The sequence below is a fragment of the Dermatophagoides farinae genome, chromosome 3, assembly GCF_024713945.1.
Source record: "Dermatophagoides farinae isolate YC_2012a chromosome 3, ASM2471394v1, whole genome shotgun sequence".
NCBI lineage: Eukaryota > Metazoa > Arthropoda > Arachnida > Sarcoptiformes > Pyroglyphidae > Dermatophagoides > Dermatophagoides farinae.
This window is the reverse complement of record NC_134679.1, coordinates 5,164,387-5,182,249: the sequence shown is the minus strand read 5'-3', so window position 1 is coordinate 5,182,249 and position 17,863 is coordinate 5,164,387. Positions and strand designations below refer to the sequence as shown.

The 17,863-nt window shown below is 32.4% G+C and overlaps 6 protein-coding genes and 1 long non-coding RNA gene across 8 annotated transcripts; 4 read left to right on the top strand and 3 right to left on the bottom strand.

Annotated features, from left to right (window-relative positions):
• Nucleotides 1-772: 772 nt before the first annotated feature.
• On the top strand, nt 773-2,340 carry LOC124494738 (uncharacterized). Its single transcript, XM_047057996.2, has 3 exons — nt 773-905; nt 974-1,084; nt 1,147-2,340. The coding sequence occupies exons 1-3, from the start codon at nt 852-854 to the stop codon at nt 2,269-2,271; spliced, it is 1,290 nt and encodes a 429-aa protein (XP_046913952.2). The 5' UTR covers nt 773-851; the 3' UTR covers nt 2,272-2,340.
• A 152-nt stretch (nt 2,341-2,492) lies between these two features.
• LOC124494739 (band 7 protein AGAP004871-like) lies at nt 2,493-4,552 on the top strand. The gene is made up of 7 exons (XM_047057997.2): nt 2,493-2,816; nt 2,915-2,981; nt 3,040-3,128; nt 3,216-3,450; nt 3,511-3,535; nt 3,606-3,684; nt 3,917-4,552. The coding sequence occupies exons 1-7, from the start codon at nt 2,592-2,594 to the stop codon at nt 4,115-4,117; spliced, it is 921 nt and encodes a 306-aa protein (XP_046913953.2). The 5' UTR covers nt 2,493-2,591; the 3' UTR covers nt 4,118-4,552.
• A 1,832-nt stretch (nt 4,553-6,384) lies between these two features.
• LOC124494736 (uncharacterized) lies at nt 6,385-9,066 on the bottom strand. The gene is made up of 5 exons (XM_075729650.1): nt 8,328-9,066; nt 7,990-8,263; nt 7,697-7,918; nt 6,977-7,474; nt 6,385-6,916 (listed from the first exon to the last, which is right to left on the bottom strand). Exons 1-5 carry the CDS (start codon nt 8,484-8,486, stop codon nt 6,861-6,863), a joined length of 1,209 nt encoding a protein of 402 aa, XP_075585765.1. The 5' UTR covers nt 8,487-9,066; the 3' UTR covers nt 6,385-6,860.
• Nucleotides 9,067-10,812: 1,746 nt separating this feature from the next.
• Nucleotides 10,813-11,405, top strand: LOC124494741 (uncharacterized). The gene has a single exon (XM_047057999.2). The coding sequence runs from the start codon at nt 10,813-10,815 to the stop codon at nt 11,329-11,331; it is 519 nt and encodes a 172-aa protein (XP_046913955.1). The 3' UTR covers nt 11,332-11,405.
• On the bottom strand, nt 11,331-15,186 carry Hmgcl (hydroxymethylglutaryl-CoA lyase). 2 transcript variants are annotated; one of them, XM_047057994.2, is made up of 5 exons: nt 14,228-15,186; nt 12,594-12,677; nt 12,123-12,517; nt 11,677-12,055; nt 11,331-11,606 (listed from the first exon to the last, which is right to left on the bottom strand). In XM_047057994.2, the coding sequence occupies exons 1-5, from the start codon at nt 14,291-14,293 to the stop codon at nt 11,496-11,498; spliced, it is 1,035 nt and encodes a 344-aa protein (XP_046913950.1). In that variant the 5' UTR covers nt 14,294-15,186; the 3' UTR covers nt 11,331-11,495. The 2 variants fall into 2 exon arrangements, with proteins under 2 accessions (XP_046913950.1, XP_046913949.1); XM_047057993.2 differs by lacking the exon at nt 14,228-15,186 and adding an exon at nt 12,910-13,701.
• Nucleotides 13,427-14,740, top strand: LOC124494742 (uncharacterized). Its single transcript, XR_006959237.2, has 3 exons — nt 13,427-13,588; nt 13,659-14,090; nt 14,146-14,740. It is a non-coding gene; the product is annotated as an uncharacterized LOC124494742 (long non-coding RNA).
• Nucleotides 15,187-15,626: 440 nt separating the features above from the next.
• Nucleotides 15,627-17,096, bottom strand: Ip259 (NSA2 ribosome biogenesis factor-like IP259). Its single transcript, XM_047057998.2, has 2 exons — nt 16,253-17,096; nt 15,627-16,180 (listed from the first exon to the last, which is right to left on the bottom strand). The coding sequence occupies exons 1-2, from the start codon at nt 16,783-16,785 to the stop codon at nt 15,799-15,801; spliced, it is 915 nt and encodes a 304-aa protein (XP_046913954.2). The 5' UTR covers nt 16,786-17,096; the 3' UTR covers nt 15,627-15,798.
• Between the last annotated feature and the right edge of the window lie 767 nt (nt 17,097-17,863).

The window sequence follows — 17,863 nt, the reverse complement described above, 5'->3', positions numbered from 1 at the left end:
ATGGCGATCAAAAAAGTCCAAATCAAAAATATCCACTGCAGCCACATGGTGTTAATCACCATGGTTGATCCACTGATGAGATCATTTTGATCATATGAATCGGTTTTATTTATGATGATGGTTGTATTTGGCTTTTTTTGAAGAAATTTATAATCATCTCGATCATCGGCTGTCACGGCGAAACGACGGCCACGAATCCAATCTATAGTTGCTTGAGTCGTGGTATAATAATGACTGCTGCTGTTGAATATATTAGCGAATCGGTCCACAACTTGTCGGATGCTTGTTTGCATTTCTTGACAATGGTTCTGTTGACATTCGATATAATCTTTGCGAGCTTTTTCACATTCGTTCCATTCTTCGGCTCCAATGCTTAGTTTTGATGATGTTTCATTATTGTAGAATTGACTTGATTGAATTCTTAAATTGGCCACTATCAAACGGAATTTTTCCTTACAAATCTGTATGCATCGTTGTATCAAACATTTCATAATGGTTTCATAGTCAAGTAATTTTTCCATCGATGAACATTGTGATGGCCATTCTTGTTGTTCAATCGAAAATGGTGATTCACATACAATAGCCATGACAAGAATTTAACAAATAACAATTTATAACAATTATAAACGATAATAATAAATGCAAATGATTAGTATGTGAATTTGAAATTTCGAATTTTAATTTATTCGATAACAAAATCAACGCGCTTCAATTCAATTTTGAATAAATGACTATTTCCACTTAGTTGGTTTGTTAACCGCTATTTGGAGCCACAAATGTTTCGATCCATTCGAAACATGAAAGTTTTTTCCTAAGTTTTTGTTGAAATAAAAAAAACATCAACTGAACAAATGGATTCAAATTGTAAAAGAAAGATTGATTTTATCTCATTAACATCATCTACAGTGAGTAAAAACTTTTATAAATAATTTGATGATTATCAATTACAATTATAAATTTATTATATATGAAGATCGAGAAGAAAATAAAAAATGACGTGAAAGAATGTTTTGAAAACTACCGATTGTTCCCTGATGAAACTGGAGATGAACAGTTGACAAAAGCACAAGATTCCATTCGACAGGTAAGATTAATCAATTTGATTTTCATTCCATCTTTTTATTTTTTCAAAATTTGAATTTCTAGTACATGAAAATGTTTGGTGAAATTGTCACTGATCCTGATTTGTACGAAGCTAGCCTCACCAAATTGACTTCTATTATTGATAAACTTAAAGCCAATTGTAGAGATTTTATCAAGAATCCACAATTCATCAGATTATTTGATTCATTTACGGACGATTTGTCAAAAAATGCTAATTCTTCCATAGTAAACATTGCCATCACTTTGCATAACGATTTGATGAAAGAATTGTACCGATTCACACTTCCAACAAAAAGTGAACATTCCAAAGTTGGATTGGATAGAAAAACACAACGGAAAATTAATAAATTGACTCTACATTTGAAAAAAATTCAGGATAAACTTTTTGAATGCCAATTAAGACCATTAACATTGGATGAAATGGAAGACGAAACAGTGTTCACTAAATACATACCACGTCTCGAGAAGCAAGCCGTACAAATATGGCAGCGACGAGAAACATTATTAAATCGGTCAACGGATTCTGGTTCACAGTTGTACAGAAAATTTACATATAATCAATTAGACGATCCTCAATTAAATCAAATTGTTGAAGACTATTTTAATCAGTATCTTTTTTCATTAAGTAAAGCCGAAAATGAAACGTTACAATCCAAAAAGCTAACAGTAATCAAGCTGCCCATGTTCACCATTTTTGATCTCAAAGAAGCCATTTCAGACCAACTGAATGCCAAAAAAATTGACTTTCAGCTAACAGATGATGTTCTCATTCGAATCTATCGGCATATAATTGATGAGATGGACAAAAGACGTAGCTCTATCCAATGTGAATGTCTGGATAATTATCATATACTAAATTATACAGATTCACCAGATTCTACAGTGGCCATTGAAAATGATGCCGGTTTGATTGAACAATTGGAAAGAAATTCCGTTGAAGCCAAGGATAGAATGGAAACATTGATAACCGAGTACAAGAAAAAAGATCTTGAAATAAATGGTCATCCAACAAATGATGATTCTAAATCACTTGGCTGGGATGACAACAATAACGATGATGACAGTGATGAAGACGACAACGATATCGATGATGATGATAATGGTGGTGATGATGATGATGATGATGATGTTGGCAGTGATGATGACAATGACGATAATAATAATTGAAATTGGCCATTGTGTGTTCATAAATATTATTTTAAAAAATAATCAATAAAAACTTTTTTCATGTTTTCATTCATATTTGTTGCCTTGATTTATTTATCATTACTCGCGGATTCCGTAGCAAAGAAATCAATTTGCTATACTACGTGAAAAGTCGTACCACGTCATTACAATAGAAAAAAAGACAATTGATTTAAATCGATCCAAACCGCGTCCACATTAAAACGCAAACACCACCATACAGGGTCGATATATCCATGGGCAACCACATTTGATTGGCGATCAACAACAAGATCAGTTTTTCTTTTGCTTAATAGAGTCATATGTCAGTCAGAAAGAAGAAAACAATGGCCACTATAACAACTATTCAGCGTGATAATGATCAGCAAATTTTTGCACGTATGTCCACTCAAGTGACCGATAGTTATAGCGATCATAATAATCGTGTCCAACAACCGGAATCAAGTTTATTTGAGAATTTATTAATATTAGGCTCGTATTTGTTATTGGTTTCCACCTTTCCTATAAGTTTGTTCATGTGTTTCAAGGTAAGGTTTTTTTTTCATTCACACATTGCTATACTAACGATTGTCTCACCATTTTTTTTTTCTTTTGATTTATGATTTTTCAACTTCTTCATGGCTAGATTGCCCAAGAATATGAAAGGGCCGTCATATTTCGACTGGGAAAATTGGTTGGATGCGGAACCAGAGGTAAAAGTGTTAATTTTAAAATTGAATTAATGACCGAATTAATATGATGTGTGGATAGGTCCAGGATTGTTTTTCGTATTGCCATGCATCGATGATTATTCAGTTGTTGATTTACGGACAATCACCTACGATATACCCCCACAAGAAGTAATCATCAAATTTATTTAAAATAGTTGTTTGTAGCATATAACAATTATATTTCTCCATCTTTCACGTTTTCACTCTTTCTTCAAGGTTTTGACCAAAGATTCGGTCACTATATCGGTTGATGCTGTACTTTTCTATCGAATATGGCTGCCCACTATAGCCGTATCGAATGTTTTCGATTATGGCCAAGCAACACAGCTTCTTACTTCAGTTACTTTAAGAAACGTTTTAGGTACAAAAACATTGTCGGAAATTCTTTATGATCGAAATAAGATTGGAATCGATATCAACGAGATGGTCGACACGGTAACCAAATCATGGGGTAAATATATTATCAACATCAATGTCTCCAATTTTCACTGATTTTTTATTGTATTCACAGGAGTTAAAATCGAAAGAGTTGAAGTGTAAGGATCATTATCCATTACAATTTAACATTTTCTTTCATTGTTTCTCTTTCTCATCTTTTGTATTCAGTAAAGATGTTCGACTTCCTTCATCAATGCAAAGGTCAATGGCTGTGGAAGCTGAAACAACACGAGATGCAAGAGCTAAGGTAATGAACATCACGATGATGATGATGATGATGATTAAAGCATAATTAGCATGTTTCGGATACAAACTTGTCCTGAAAGACAAAGCTATAGATTGCAAAAGACTTTCGAAATGATTGTGCGTCCTAGTTATTGTGTTTGACCATCAATGACGTGAAATGATCACGATTCACATCCCCAATAATTAACTGTATGATTAATTCTAAATCATTACCATTAAAATCTCTTTCGTAGATTATTGCTGCCAAAGGAGATCTTAAAGCATCGTATGGATTAAAAGAAGCTTCGGAAATCATGTCCGTGGAACCAATGTCTTTTCAGCTTCGTTTCCTTCAGAATCTGAGCTCCAATTCATTCGATAAGGAAACAACAATATTTTATCCGGTACCGATGCCAATGTTGACTGTGTCATTGTCATCGATATCGAGATCATAGTCAGATAACATAAACATATGCATATGTATACACCATATTGATCACATTCAAATTGATAGAATCAATACTTTCAGCACTTCATTCAACATAAATAGGTTTCCTGTTTTTGTAAAAAAGACTTGCAATCGTTTTGTTGGCCGTTCATCGTTATTTTTCGTCGTTATAAACAATGAGATCATGAAATTAATGTGAAAAAACGGATGATAACAAATATAAATAAACCAACGGATATTTGTAATAATGAAAAAAAACCAAACAAATTGTAATTTTTATTCAACCAAACTCACGTACCCATAAATATATGCTGAAATCTGTTATCGAGTTCCGATCTTGCAAATGACAATTTGTTTATGAATTTGTTTGAAATTGCAAATTTATTGAAAAAATCGACAAATTAAAAAACAACATTCGAAAAAATTATTCAAAAAAAGGAAATAATCGAAAATTACGAGGAAATTCAAGAAAGGTGTACATTGTTTTTTCATTTGTTTCTATGAATGGTCATAGGATGTTGAAAAACATTAATCTAATCAACGAAAAATGAATTTAAACTGAAATGACATATGAAATTTCATAATCAAGCACATTAGCCAATCATCACAAACAACGAGGATTAGATTGAATGAGGAAAGAAATGACCACAAATACACAAACACCGAATAGCTTGTTGAACTCGATTGATGGACTCTGCCAACATAATCGTATCGTTCATCTAAGCCACACATGATGCAAATGATCATTGGCCATTAAGATAATGACTAACAAATGATGAAAGCAATATTTATAAGTTGCTTTCCATTGTGTAATTTCTCTTTCACAAGGTACCCATTTGTATGAGTCATTCAATGAATTTTTTTTATTGTAAACAGATGGGTTCTTTCTTTGCAATTTATCCATCGATTCAAAATTTTCTTATGTTACGTAAAATCATATGGGCTAGTCCAGTCAAAGAAAAATGTTTAGGCAACACCTGGAGCAATAATCAAACGATAATCCCACTTGTTCACTCTTATTTGTTCCAAGTACGATGTTACAAATTTAGCAATGAGACGAGTTTTCATTATACTTGGCTATTTTGTAATTTCCTTAGATGCTCAGTCCAGTGTGTCCAAAAATTGTTAACAATTAAATGAACAAACATTAGAAATTAAAAATCTAACGCGCATATTCGAATTTGAATCATGGATCGTCGATTATTAATCATCACCAGTAATGGGTCATCATACGTCAAGGTCATATTTTATAAGGGGTCATATTTTACATTGTGTAATCGATATGATATGACAATCATTATCATGATTGGGGTAATTGATCCTATTCAGTCGGATTGTCCGTCTTCTAGATGAGGGAGAAATCAAAGCACAAATGAACAAATGCTAATATGAGATAAGAATCTATCTATCTTTGCTATTGCATTTAATATCAGCTTTTGGACGTGCAATCTGAAACATTCTCTCAGGTATTTCGATATACATAGTGCCTCCAAAAAAAATATACATGCATATACAACAATTTATACGAAAAGCAATCAACAATCAGTATTGCGAATTGCTGCCGCTTTTTGATTTTGTGATTTACAATGGCAATCAAGCACTGAGAATGTATGTTTTTGAATGAAAGAGTGATAGGGAAAAAGAGAGAGAGAGAGAGGCAGGCAATCTTTTGTTAATGTGATGGTAAAATATATAAAAATTCGAACATGATGCAGTGACAGTCATCATTACTAAGTTTGATTTGATCCGTATAACATCTGCTTCATCATTCGAATGGATTAATGTTTTTAATAATCTCTATCCCTTCTAGCGAATATTGTTCAAATGTTATAAACAATTCAATTATAACATCCTAGTTCCTATCTATTTGGGCCCATTTGGTTCAGTCTTTATCCATATATATTACAAAGCAATTCTTTACATTATCGGTGGAAAACGACTTGTACGTTAATATATTAAATATCAACATTTAATTCATTTTTTTCAGTCAACTATGCAATACTATTCACTTCAAGTACCGTAAGTTGCAACATTTGTCATTGAAATATTTTAATTGTTTGATTTTTATTGTTAGTCTTTTCATTTATTTTGTTGGCAGGGTAATTGAAAAGTTTAGCAATGTTTTTTTTTTTAGTTAGTTTAGTTACAATCGATGACATTGACAACGACAGGTAGTCTGTTGACCTTGATGTTGTTTTGTTGAATGGATTATAGCCATTCAAGCAAGTGTTGTAGACGAATAAGATGTTTTCGTTAATATATTTATGTTTGATTTGATTGGAGTGTTAATGTGAAATTTGTTCTTTTCTTCTTCCTTAATGATAGTTGTGCTGAAATGGCTGCCAATAAGCTGTTGGAACATTGGTCGAATCTACGTTCGATGGCGATTGATCAGGATATAACGGTTATATCGATTCTAGTCGCCATAATGTTGTTACTACATTGTATCGCTTACAGTAAGATCTAAACTTACCATCTGGCTCTACGGGTCGCAATCATAATTGCATAAAAACATTGAAAACAATGATGATGATGACTATCAGGATGTTTTCGGCATACATCTTTTGTTTATACATTCATAGATTTTTTTGGCAATTTTTTTTTATTATCGATGGAATTGATCTCACAAGTCAAGCCCAATGTTATTTAATTTATTTTCTTTTTCCATTGAATGATATTATTTTGATTTAATTCTCAAGCATCTAAATTTTTTTTTAAAAATTAATTTAATCAATAAACTTTATTTTGATTCATTCTTCTTTGATGATTTCAAATCGAAATTCAATGGCATTCTCGCCAAGATGACCTATAGTTGTAATGAATAAACTATGACATTATGAACAATGGTATCATGATGAATACCTACATTCAAGTTGTTTTTGAATTTCTTCTTGGCTACATTGAGCATCTGGTATCAGTGTGACTAGAATGGGTAAAATTGATCCAGCTTCAATTGGTTGCACAGTGGTTCGACGTACTGATGGCATAGCCATTATGATTGTTTCGATCAAAGTTTTCGAGAATCTTTTTCCATGAATCATTATAAAGTTGTCACTACGGTCAATTATCTGCAGGTGACCCTCTGAATCGTAGAATCCTATGAAGTCTGTAAGAATCCAATCAAATTCTTGTGAATATGATTCATCTGACAGTTGTTGTGGTTGTTGCCAAACTATTCTTGAAGCGAATGGACATCGAATGTAGAGATGACCCGGTCGTCCATATTGATCATCACTAGCAATAGTCTCGTTGCTATGCCAATCAATAAGCTTTACCTGAACCAATGGCCATGAATTCATATATGACAGCGATCCTTGACGATTCATTAATTGAATGGCTCCAAAACCACTCGATTCCAGAGAATCTATGTAAGTTTGTTTCAATTTTCAAGAATTTCGATTAATGAATTTTTAATTTCATATAGATTGTTCTTACATAGAACGAAACGGCAGGTTTGAATTTGTTCAAACCTGTTTTGCAGATCATTGATCATGTTTTTGTGGAATGGTTTGGCCAAAATAAAGAATTTTTACTAATGAATTCATTCTAACCATTGATGGCCATTTCAGCAAATCGATTAAATAACATGAATCCATCAAACAGGTGCTCACATTATATTGATTCACCAATTTCACCATTTGATCCAAACAGATACATGAATCTCTTATATGAGTGGTGTTGATGATGATCTGTGCTCCGACCGACATGACGATCAATAATTCTAGCACACTCACCCAACTAAACATTCCATTCATACTAAGTATGATATCATTCATGTTCCATTCAAATCCGCATCCAGGCAACGTAGCTGTAATGAAAAATAATTGTGATTAATATTATGATTTATTAATGATAAATAAATTATAAGAAATCGATTACCATAAATCAATTGTGAGAATATAGCATAATCGTCAATCATATAAATCTTGGAGATGGTTGTGGCCTTGAACTTGGCCACAATGACATGTGTTTCTTTTTTCCGTGTTTCATGTTCTCGGTTGAATTGATCGATTCGGCTATTATCCAGATTAGATCGACCGAAATCCTTTGGTAAACATATGTCTAACATGCAATACCTGATGTTGCCATTCATCGATCCATGGATTGACTGTTGTTGTCGATCTTTCTCACCAAACCACACGGAAAAGTGACTCTGATGATAGTAATTATCATACAATGTGAGACAACACACGGAAATGATGAAAGCCTTCAATTACCTTGAATTGCTCTCGCAAATGATACAATCGTTGTTCATTCAAAATGGACCGATCGCGATTCGAAATGACAACTAGATTCGTGACTGCACATCGTTTGATTGTTTCTAGTAATTGTTCTAAATTGTTATGAATTGCAAGTGCATTAAAAATGAAAGCCATGTTTCAATAATGAAGTAATTGATAAAAGATAGGAAAAATCAAACCATTGGTTAGATCGGTAGCATCATGTTTATCATCATTAGCGAACAATACAAGCTTGGCATCCAATCATGAATGTTGCCATCAATGTAATGATATGTTCGTAGCTGGTGTTGTCATTCAGAGGGGCAATTATGGCGATCGTGCTTTTGGACGATATTTGATGCTTTTCAAACACTTTCATCATGCGACAAACATCTCTGAAAACGTGCCCATATTTGATATGACGATCATTCTGATGATCAACCTGGTTTTGTCAACAAACAAAACATCCACACTCAATCAAAATGATACATTTCATTTGATGTGAACATACCAGGAATATAAGTTTCGAATAAGATGTGAATTTTTTCCACATCCATTGAGCTATATTTATACTGTCTGGTATGATGATTTCCGGCCATCGATTTGAATTCATTTCTACACAATTGAATTCAACACAAAAACAAATCAACAACCATGAGTAAAAACAAAAAAAAGTAAAAAAAAAAATAAACCTAATGGGATACACTTTAAGTATATATATCACATATTGATTCCGTATCTTTTCTATTAAATCGTCGTGTAGATACATTGACTGGGTGATAATCTTAAATCTTAGATTGAAATCTATCATTTGACAAGGATATAATTGGCATAGTAGCTGTTTGTATAAAATGAAAAGTTTCTTAACCCATTAATGCCCAAATTTTTTTTTTGAAAAAAAGTTATCAATTATTAAAATTTGATGGCTACAAGTAATAAATATGACATTTATTTATTTTTAAAATTTTTATATTTCGAGAAATTGAACTTTGAACTTCCATCCTATATATAGGATTTCAACAAAAATATATATTGGATATATTGGATATTATTGTTATTTTATCAAATACAATTGATATATTCGGTTTTTCTCTTCCAAATCATTTTACAAATTGTGTATATTTTATAATTTACTATGATATTATTTAAAATCATTTTGTCAGAAATTATTGTACAAGATCCATCGATACGGTGATTTTTTTTACAAACATTGTCCATTGTTTGTGATGATGAAATGATTCCCTTAGAGGCTTGTCTTGGTCGACCAATTTGTTTATTTTGTTTTGTTTTTTGAAATTTTTTTTCACAGTATGAATTGATTGACAATTGTCAAAAAATACTAGACAAATGGTTTAGAAATATCAAATTCGATTTGTTTTTTGAGTTTGGTATTCAGATTTTATCATGTTTATTCATATTTTTATGACCCTGGATATACGCTTGGATTTTCTCTGTAAACCCCAGGCCTTTTTGAAGTATCTTGTAACCAAACCATCCCACATCAATACAATTAGCACTGTGGTCACCTTACTTTCATACATAGATTTCAGTTCGTTGGCCAGCAGTTCGTCAATTCTGTGTTCGGAATTCCTCTTGTTCGAAATTGTCGATTTCTAATTTTTCCCTTTCTTTGTCGATCTTCAATGGCCAGATTCAGAATAAAATGCGATTCTTATTTGATTTTGTTTCTCTCACTAATAAAAAGAATAGTACTCTAACAATTTGGCATAGAAATATTTAGGGTTAATTCTGGATTTAGTCCGGAAATATCCGGAATTTCTGTAATAATCTTGTATTTTCTTGATATTGATGGTGACCCTATGGTTGAGAAACACTCGAATAGATCCACATTTTTGTTTGGAAAAAAATGCTAGTCCTACATAGAAAACAAGAGATGATGTAATACATAGGTTTCAATAATAATCTGTCAATTTCTATATATAGGACTAACCGGAAAATATCATTGCGGTAATTAGATCTAATTTTAATTTGATAACTCCTAATTAAAAATGTTATTTGAAGATCATTTTACATTTTTCTAATATAAATTGTTATCATTTAAAATGGTCTTATCTAGGCATTCAGAAAATCCGACTTTTGTACTTATGTTCACCAAATAAAACGCTTTTAATTTTATAAAAATTGAATGAATAGTTTTGAAATTATTCATCTTCAAGTAAATATCCTAAATGGGCATTAATGGGTTAATGGACGTCATGGTGATTTGTGATACAGGTGTGACATTGTCAAAAAGTCAGAATCGTTTTTCATATTAGTTTTTATTTGTTTATTTGTTTTGTTTTTTGCATTCGATTGGCAATCGTCATGACAAATTTTCCATCATTTTCGATTTCCATATCTAGATTCATAATTTTATGCAAGATGTGTGATTCGTCGATTAGAATAAAATGCGTGGACATTTGATTATCATCAATCATATATTGTCATCAATTGATCAATCTGTCAATTTCAACTAATAATAATGATGATAAGTTCAATTTCGATCTTGGCGTTTTCAATACTTTTGCTATGTTCACCATTGCCATTATTGTTCAAAGAAGTTGATTGTTGGCCAGTCAACGAGAATGTTAAACAGCAGAAAATTGAACAGGATATCGCTGTCAAACAGATAAAAGCCTGTGAATTGGATCCAGAATGTTTTGGGTGTTGGAAAAGTGTCGATAAACAATTAATAACCAAAGCATCGAATGAATTTTCTGCCTGCCGATTGCCATCATGGATGTCTGTACCGTTCAGGAATGTCGAACAGGATTATTGCTGCCAATTATGGTCAACATTTGATTGTCGTTCGGAAATTGCCTCTCGACATTGTACATTGGCTGGCTACATAAAATATCGTCGTAATATGATTGTATGGGCAAATAGTCTCATGTCTAACAATATTTGTGCATTGTTTGAATATGAATCCGAAAAATGTCGGCCACAACAACAAAAGAATTTTATTCTCGATGAATTTGATGATGTTAGGCAATTCATGTGACAATGATCAAGCAAATTGTGAATCATTTATTTTTAAAGTAATTAATAAATTGCCAAAGAAAATTGAGAACAAAATATAAATATTCTGATATGTTCGTCATTCAAATACAACTCAATCAATATATAGCTGGTACAATAATATAGTCGTAAAAGTTTAATCATCCTTTATGATGATAGCTTAGCCATTAATGCTCGACCAACTTTCGATGAGGTTTCACGTTTCAAAGCACGGCAAATAAAATCACCAGCTTCTATAAGCTTCATTATATCGACTCCCTGTGTGTATTGAATCGAAAATATGTAAAATATTTGCATGTTAACTATTAAGAATAGAAAGTCCACTTACCGTTTTGATGCCGATACCATGTAGTAAATAAATTACATCTTCGGTGGCCACATTTCCGGTGGCACCTTTGGCAAACGGACAGCCTCCTAGACCAGCAACCGATGAATCAACAATGGCTATGCCCATTTCTAGTGCTGTTAATATGTTGACCAAGGCTTGACCATACGTATCATGGCAATGTACGGCAATCACCTTGATTGGCACATATTTAGCCGTCTCTTCGATCAGATCACGCATCTTGTCAGGAGTACCGATACCGATCGTATCACCCAATGATATTTCATAACAACCCATTTCATAAAGTTTATGAGCTAGTTGAGCAGTTTTTTGTGGTGCGATAAAACCTTCATATGGGCAGCCAAGACAGCAGGAAATGTATCTGTTCAATTAGGGAATCACACGTTAATCCATATATTCGAAATCCAACATAAAATATAACCACTTACCCTCGAACTTTGACATCATTTTTAAGAGCTAAATTGAGTATTTCCTGTACCCGAAGCAAACTCTCTTCGATAGTACAGTTGACATTTTTCATACAAAATGTTTCTGAAACGGTTGTGAAAACGGCAATCTCTTTCACTCCAACTTCCATGGCATCTTTCAGGCCTTTTAGATTGGGTACCAATACCGGATAATGGACTATTGAATTTTCACTGCCAATCGATCTGGAAATAGTACGGTCGACCGACATGTCGGTCAACGTCTTGAATACGGTTTTATGATCTTTCATTTGGGGAACCCATTTTGGCGATACGAAAGCCGTAGCCTCAACAACACTTAAACCGCTCTCCGATAATAGATTGATGAATTTAATCTTTGTTTCGGCTGGTACGTATTCCTAAAAAAGGAAAAAACAAAAACGTTACAATGGGTATATCAATTGAATGACCATAATAGAATTCGAACAAACAAACCTTTTCATTTTGAAGGCCATCTCGTGGGCCAACTTCAACTATTTTCACGAACGATGGATAATTACGCTCACAAATATTTCGATTCTGCAAAACAAAAATAAACACAATAACATTATCAATCAATCAATGGACGAAAGACAGTGAAGTGAGCAACATCATCAACAAAATAATTTGTTTGATTATATTGTATTCTTGTTTTAATTTGATTTATCACTTTTTACACCTGAATACCTAATCCAAAAGAGTGTATGAAGCACCTACTTTGGCGCCAATTTATATGATATGTCAAGTGAAATAAAGTGGAGAAGATACTCACTGACGCGGTGGTACTTTTAGAAGTTGATGTACACAATTTACGGAAACATTGTGGTATGCTAGGCAATATAAATTGATACAATCGTTCATTATTCGTGAATACAGATCGGCTATCAATGCCAAGTTGACTAATTCCAGCTATTAATCTATGAGCCACATTTAAGTTTGATTGTTTTACGAATGATGATGATTGGTGATATGTTCTTCTCAATGTCAATGACTTTTCGGATTGTCTAGGCTCGTCATTGTTTTCATAAGTGGCAAACATTGGACAAGGCAAAGCCGAGTTCCAAAGATAATAATTTTCACTCGATTTGTTTATATTCGAGTTCAACAGTGATTCTAAGCTTTGCTGTGCTACTGACTCCCAAACGATTGTTGGCTTGTTGTTGTTGTCTTGTTTATTATTATTATTGTTTGCCATTGGATTCGGCAATACTTCTGTGTTTATATTGGGAATAGAAGCGCTTGCTCCATTCCTATCATTATTTAGTCGTTGGGACATGACTTTTATCGTCACAGCTGTAGTTGTTCTCGTATTATCTGTATTAATACAACAAACAAATTCTGCAGGTTGTCGCAATGGATTCAAAATAGATAGACGACATGATGATCTTTGTGATCGTTGTAATGAATAAAATCGACATTTAATCGCAGCTCTTTCTGCAGCGATTAGTTTTGTGAGTATTCGATTCATTCTTTTTTTTTTATTTTGTTATTGTCATTCACAAGGCTAACTATTTCTTACAGATCGATGATCCAGGCTTCAATGGGTCAGATGGTATATGACAATGATGATAGCTTTTCATATATGAATAAAAGCAAATGTAAATGGTACCTGGCATATGCTTACTTGACAACAATCTTAATCGATTTGTTGATGATGATGATGATTGCTGTTGTGTTTAACATATGCAGACCAACTAAGTAATCGATGATTAGATTCGAGATTCAACAATTATAGCAACCACTACATCACAATGTGACCATCATGATGAGGAAAAACGACAATCTTGTCTGAATCAATTGCCACTTTGAGATGTAAGAAATGCTCACATTAATTCAAACAACAAGTTGTCCTTTGTGTGATAGAGAAAAAAGAGCAAGCAAAGAAAACAACCATATCATCAATATGATCGTATGATGTTTGGCGCCACTGATATCAACAACAAATACCTGACGGTAACTAAATCAAACTTGTCATGATAAACTAAATTCACTAAAATCAAATACACAGATTCTGTCGATTGGAATTAACATCCATATATATAAACATGACCACACAGATAAATCGAATAAAAAATGTAAATTGGACTTACCGTACAGAATTTGGAAAACGAACGTAAAGTTAAATTGAATGAATCTTCTAGATCTAATGATGGCATCGCTCTTATGTTGATGATGATGATAACTAAATAAATAACCAAATTATTGATCGAAATAAGAGCTTGATGATTCCACTATTTGGATATTTGTCGGATATGAACAACAATCAAATGATGAAGATATGTTTGTTGATTGGCATAAATATTAATCAACAATCTATTGGTTCTAATATTTATAGATGCAATATTTTTCAACAAGTAATAGTGGTCATTACACAACAACAAGTGAAAATACTTTCAAGCATCACAAACTACCACATTCATATTGACGTCACCTGATGATAAAAATTGATTGACGCGATTTAACAATATTCCGGACGAGTAACATCAGCAGTACAATACACACACACACACATACAAATTAAAATACACAATAAGAGAGAGAGAGAGGGGAGAGAGTGAATGTTTAATATGAATGAAATGAATAAATGAAATGATCGATTGAAATTAAAATTAAAGTTATCCTTTCGGAACAACAACAACAACGAAAAGATGATAAAAAAGTGAATCTAATCACAACAAGCGATTAGTATGTGAATTTGGACTAATCAGCCAGGTTTCGAAATTGGATACAAGAAACACACACACACAAACATTTTCCCTCTTTTCTGTCAATGACATTAGATTACACCACCAAAGCTTCCAGCATAGATATCATATCAATGACCATAAAATGATTTGATTCATCATCGGTTGTTAGGTTTAAAATTTTAACTGGCTGATTAGAATAAATTGACCATACAATGAATACAAGAATATAAGTGGAAATATAGATCAAAAAAAAAAATTGATCACAGCATTATTAGCATGATCATAATGAACGATGAATGATGATCATGGATATAGATGAGATAAAAAAAAACTATGTCGATCGAATCGTTCCAATTTAATCATTAGCCAAGACATTTGAAACAGAGATGAAGATAAGTTGAAAAAATGAAAGAAAACGGAACACTTGTATGTAAACGTTAGTGATTGCAATACATTTTTTTTTTTTTTTTTTTTTTTTGAATGAGGAAATTATTCCTCCAGTTTCTCTCCGAAAAAAATATAGATGCATACATTCAAATCATACTAATATATGGCATATATGGAACACACCACAAGGCCACTATTTCGAATTTCTCATTTCCACATTTGTCTTTTTTTTTTTGTTTGTTTGTTATCTTTGTTAATGACCATTGTGCAACCAATCAATCGATTGATCGACCAACCGACCAACAACAACAAATTAGCGAACAAACCGTATGAGAGATTTATTAAGATATTACACACGTAAACTCGCTGTTGGATTGTGTGTGTGTGTGTGTGTTCAAGAGATTTTGACCTTCAATTTTGAATTTTAAATTTTTTCATTATTATTTATATTAGTATTAATCACTATCGATAGATGTCATGATAATATGAAATGGAAAAATAGATTAACATCGAAACTAAAAAAAAAAATGTATGAACAATTATCAAGAATTAGTAATATGTATACATAATAATAATGATGATTAAAATCACACAATAAGAACGGCATTAATACAGCCATCATTCTCGGGATTATTCGTAACTTGAGCATATTTTCCCCATACGACTTTTCCTGATTGTGTTACTAGGCCAAGTTCGCTAATATTCACTTCGATAACGGTGCCTTTAGTTATGACACCCAAAGATGTATACATTGGACTGCTTGGATTCTTTTTAACACCAATGATGGGTAAATTGAATGTCGTATTTAGTTCTGGATGTGTTACATGAGCTGTTTTGAATCTCAATGCCATTGGTCTAATGAATCGTTCGAATTTAGGTGGTTTACGTGTGAATCCTTCTCCAACATAGCATACTTTGGTAACCATTCGTTTCCAAGATTTTTTCTTTCGTTTACCAGTTTCAATTGTTCTATATAAAAAAAATCATTTACAAACGAAAGTTAATAAATAATAGTTTTTATCAATAGCTAATGAGACTTACTTGAACACTTCAAAATCTGAAACTGCTTTCACTTTAGGAATTGGCACTTCCCATTTGCCTGCTTTATCTTTTCGTTTTTGTTTGATCATATTGGATAAAACTTTGGCTCGAGTTTGATTTTCTCGTTCTAATAAGTAATGAGGCAATGCTGTTCCATCATCGGCTGGAGCTTCTCGCTTTTTACTTTCCTTTTCCTCGTGTTTTTTCATCGTTTTCTTCATCTGAACTTTTTCAGTAAATCTTTGCCGATTATAGATTTTGGCTTTGATACCACGAAGTTTCTTTGCTTTGGACGATATTTCTCGCACACGGCGAGCATCTTTCTTTCGTTTACGTTCTTCATGATCTAGCCGACGACCATAACGTTTGTTGAACAATTCAATGTGTTCGTTTTGCGGCATATTTGTCGATGAATAAATTCCGTTGGAATTGTTCAACAATAATAAAAAAAAAAAATCAAAATAAAAAACAAAATTCACCACACACTTAACAAATAAATCAACGTGAACACGTTGCTTGAATTCGTTGATCATAAACAATGTTATATATTGTGGTTATATATGCTAGCTCAAAGATGGCGCGACTACTGTTGAAATTGTAAAATACACATGTGACAATCGTTCTAATGACAGACTAAATCTTTTGACTTGAACAAATTTTTTAAAAAAATGATTTGAATGCAATGTACCATCAAGGCAGTTATAACAAACAAAAAAAAGTCTGAAGAAACAGAAAGAGAAAAAAAAATGAGAGTTGATTCCTAAATGCAAACAAACCAGCTCAATGACAAATATGTAATGAAGCGTAAAAGTTGTCTCAATGGGCTAAATTCCCTTTGGAGTTTAATGTTTTTTTTTTTTTTTTTTTGTTGAATCTATTGAAATAAGGTATGTGAAAACATTATGCGAAAAAAATAAACAACAATTTTTTCATCCATTCCAACAGTGACAATAATCTGTTATAATAATAATGAACAGGAAATGGGCGTTATGTATGCAGAGAATAACAAAATTTCTCTGTTCATCCATTTTCATTGATGACGTAGACGTGATTCGTTCATGATTGTTGGATCTATGACCATGAAATCATAGGCCAGGTGAGTAAAAGTTTCTATTAAATAGACAATCCCATAACAGAACAGAACAGATAATAGATAGAGATAGAGAGAGAGAAGAGATAATAATGGCTATTACAATGAAGGCGAATTGATTGATTCATGTGTATAGATTATTATAAATATAATGTTACACATTGGGCGAAGATATTTTGAAAATAGAATATATTCGTGCAATGAATCACAAATAATAGCTTATTCCTTATCAATTTTTCAGTTTAGTTGCTCAGTTTTTTTTTCATCAGATCATTCTGTGCCATTGAAAAAGACACATTTATTTCGAAAAATAGTGCCAGACTATATATATGTTTGCCAAGAAACCAATAATACCGATGATAGATGATATATATCATGACTAACATTTCAACTAAGATATGACTTGATTTAATTTGATTTGATTAATTATCATTTTTGCCTTTTTGTTTTTATATTACACTTTTATGATGAAGTGACTGAAAAAAAACAACGTTCATCATCATATCCATGGTTAGCTCGAA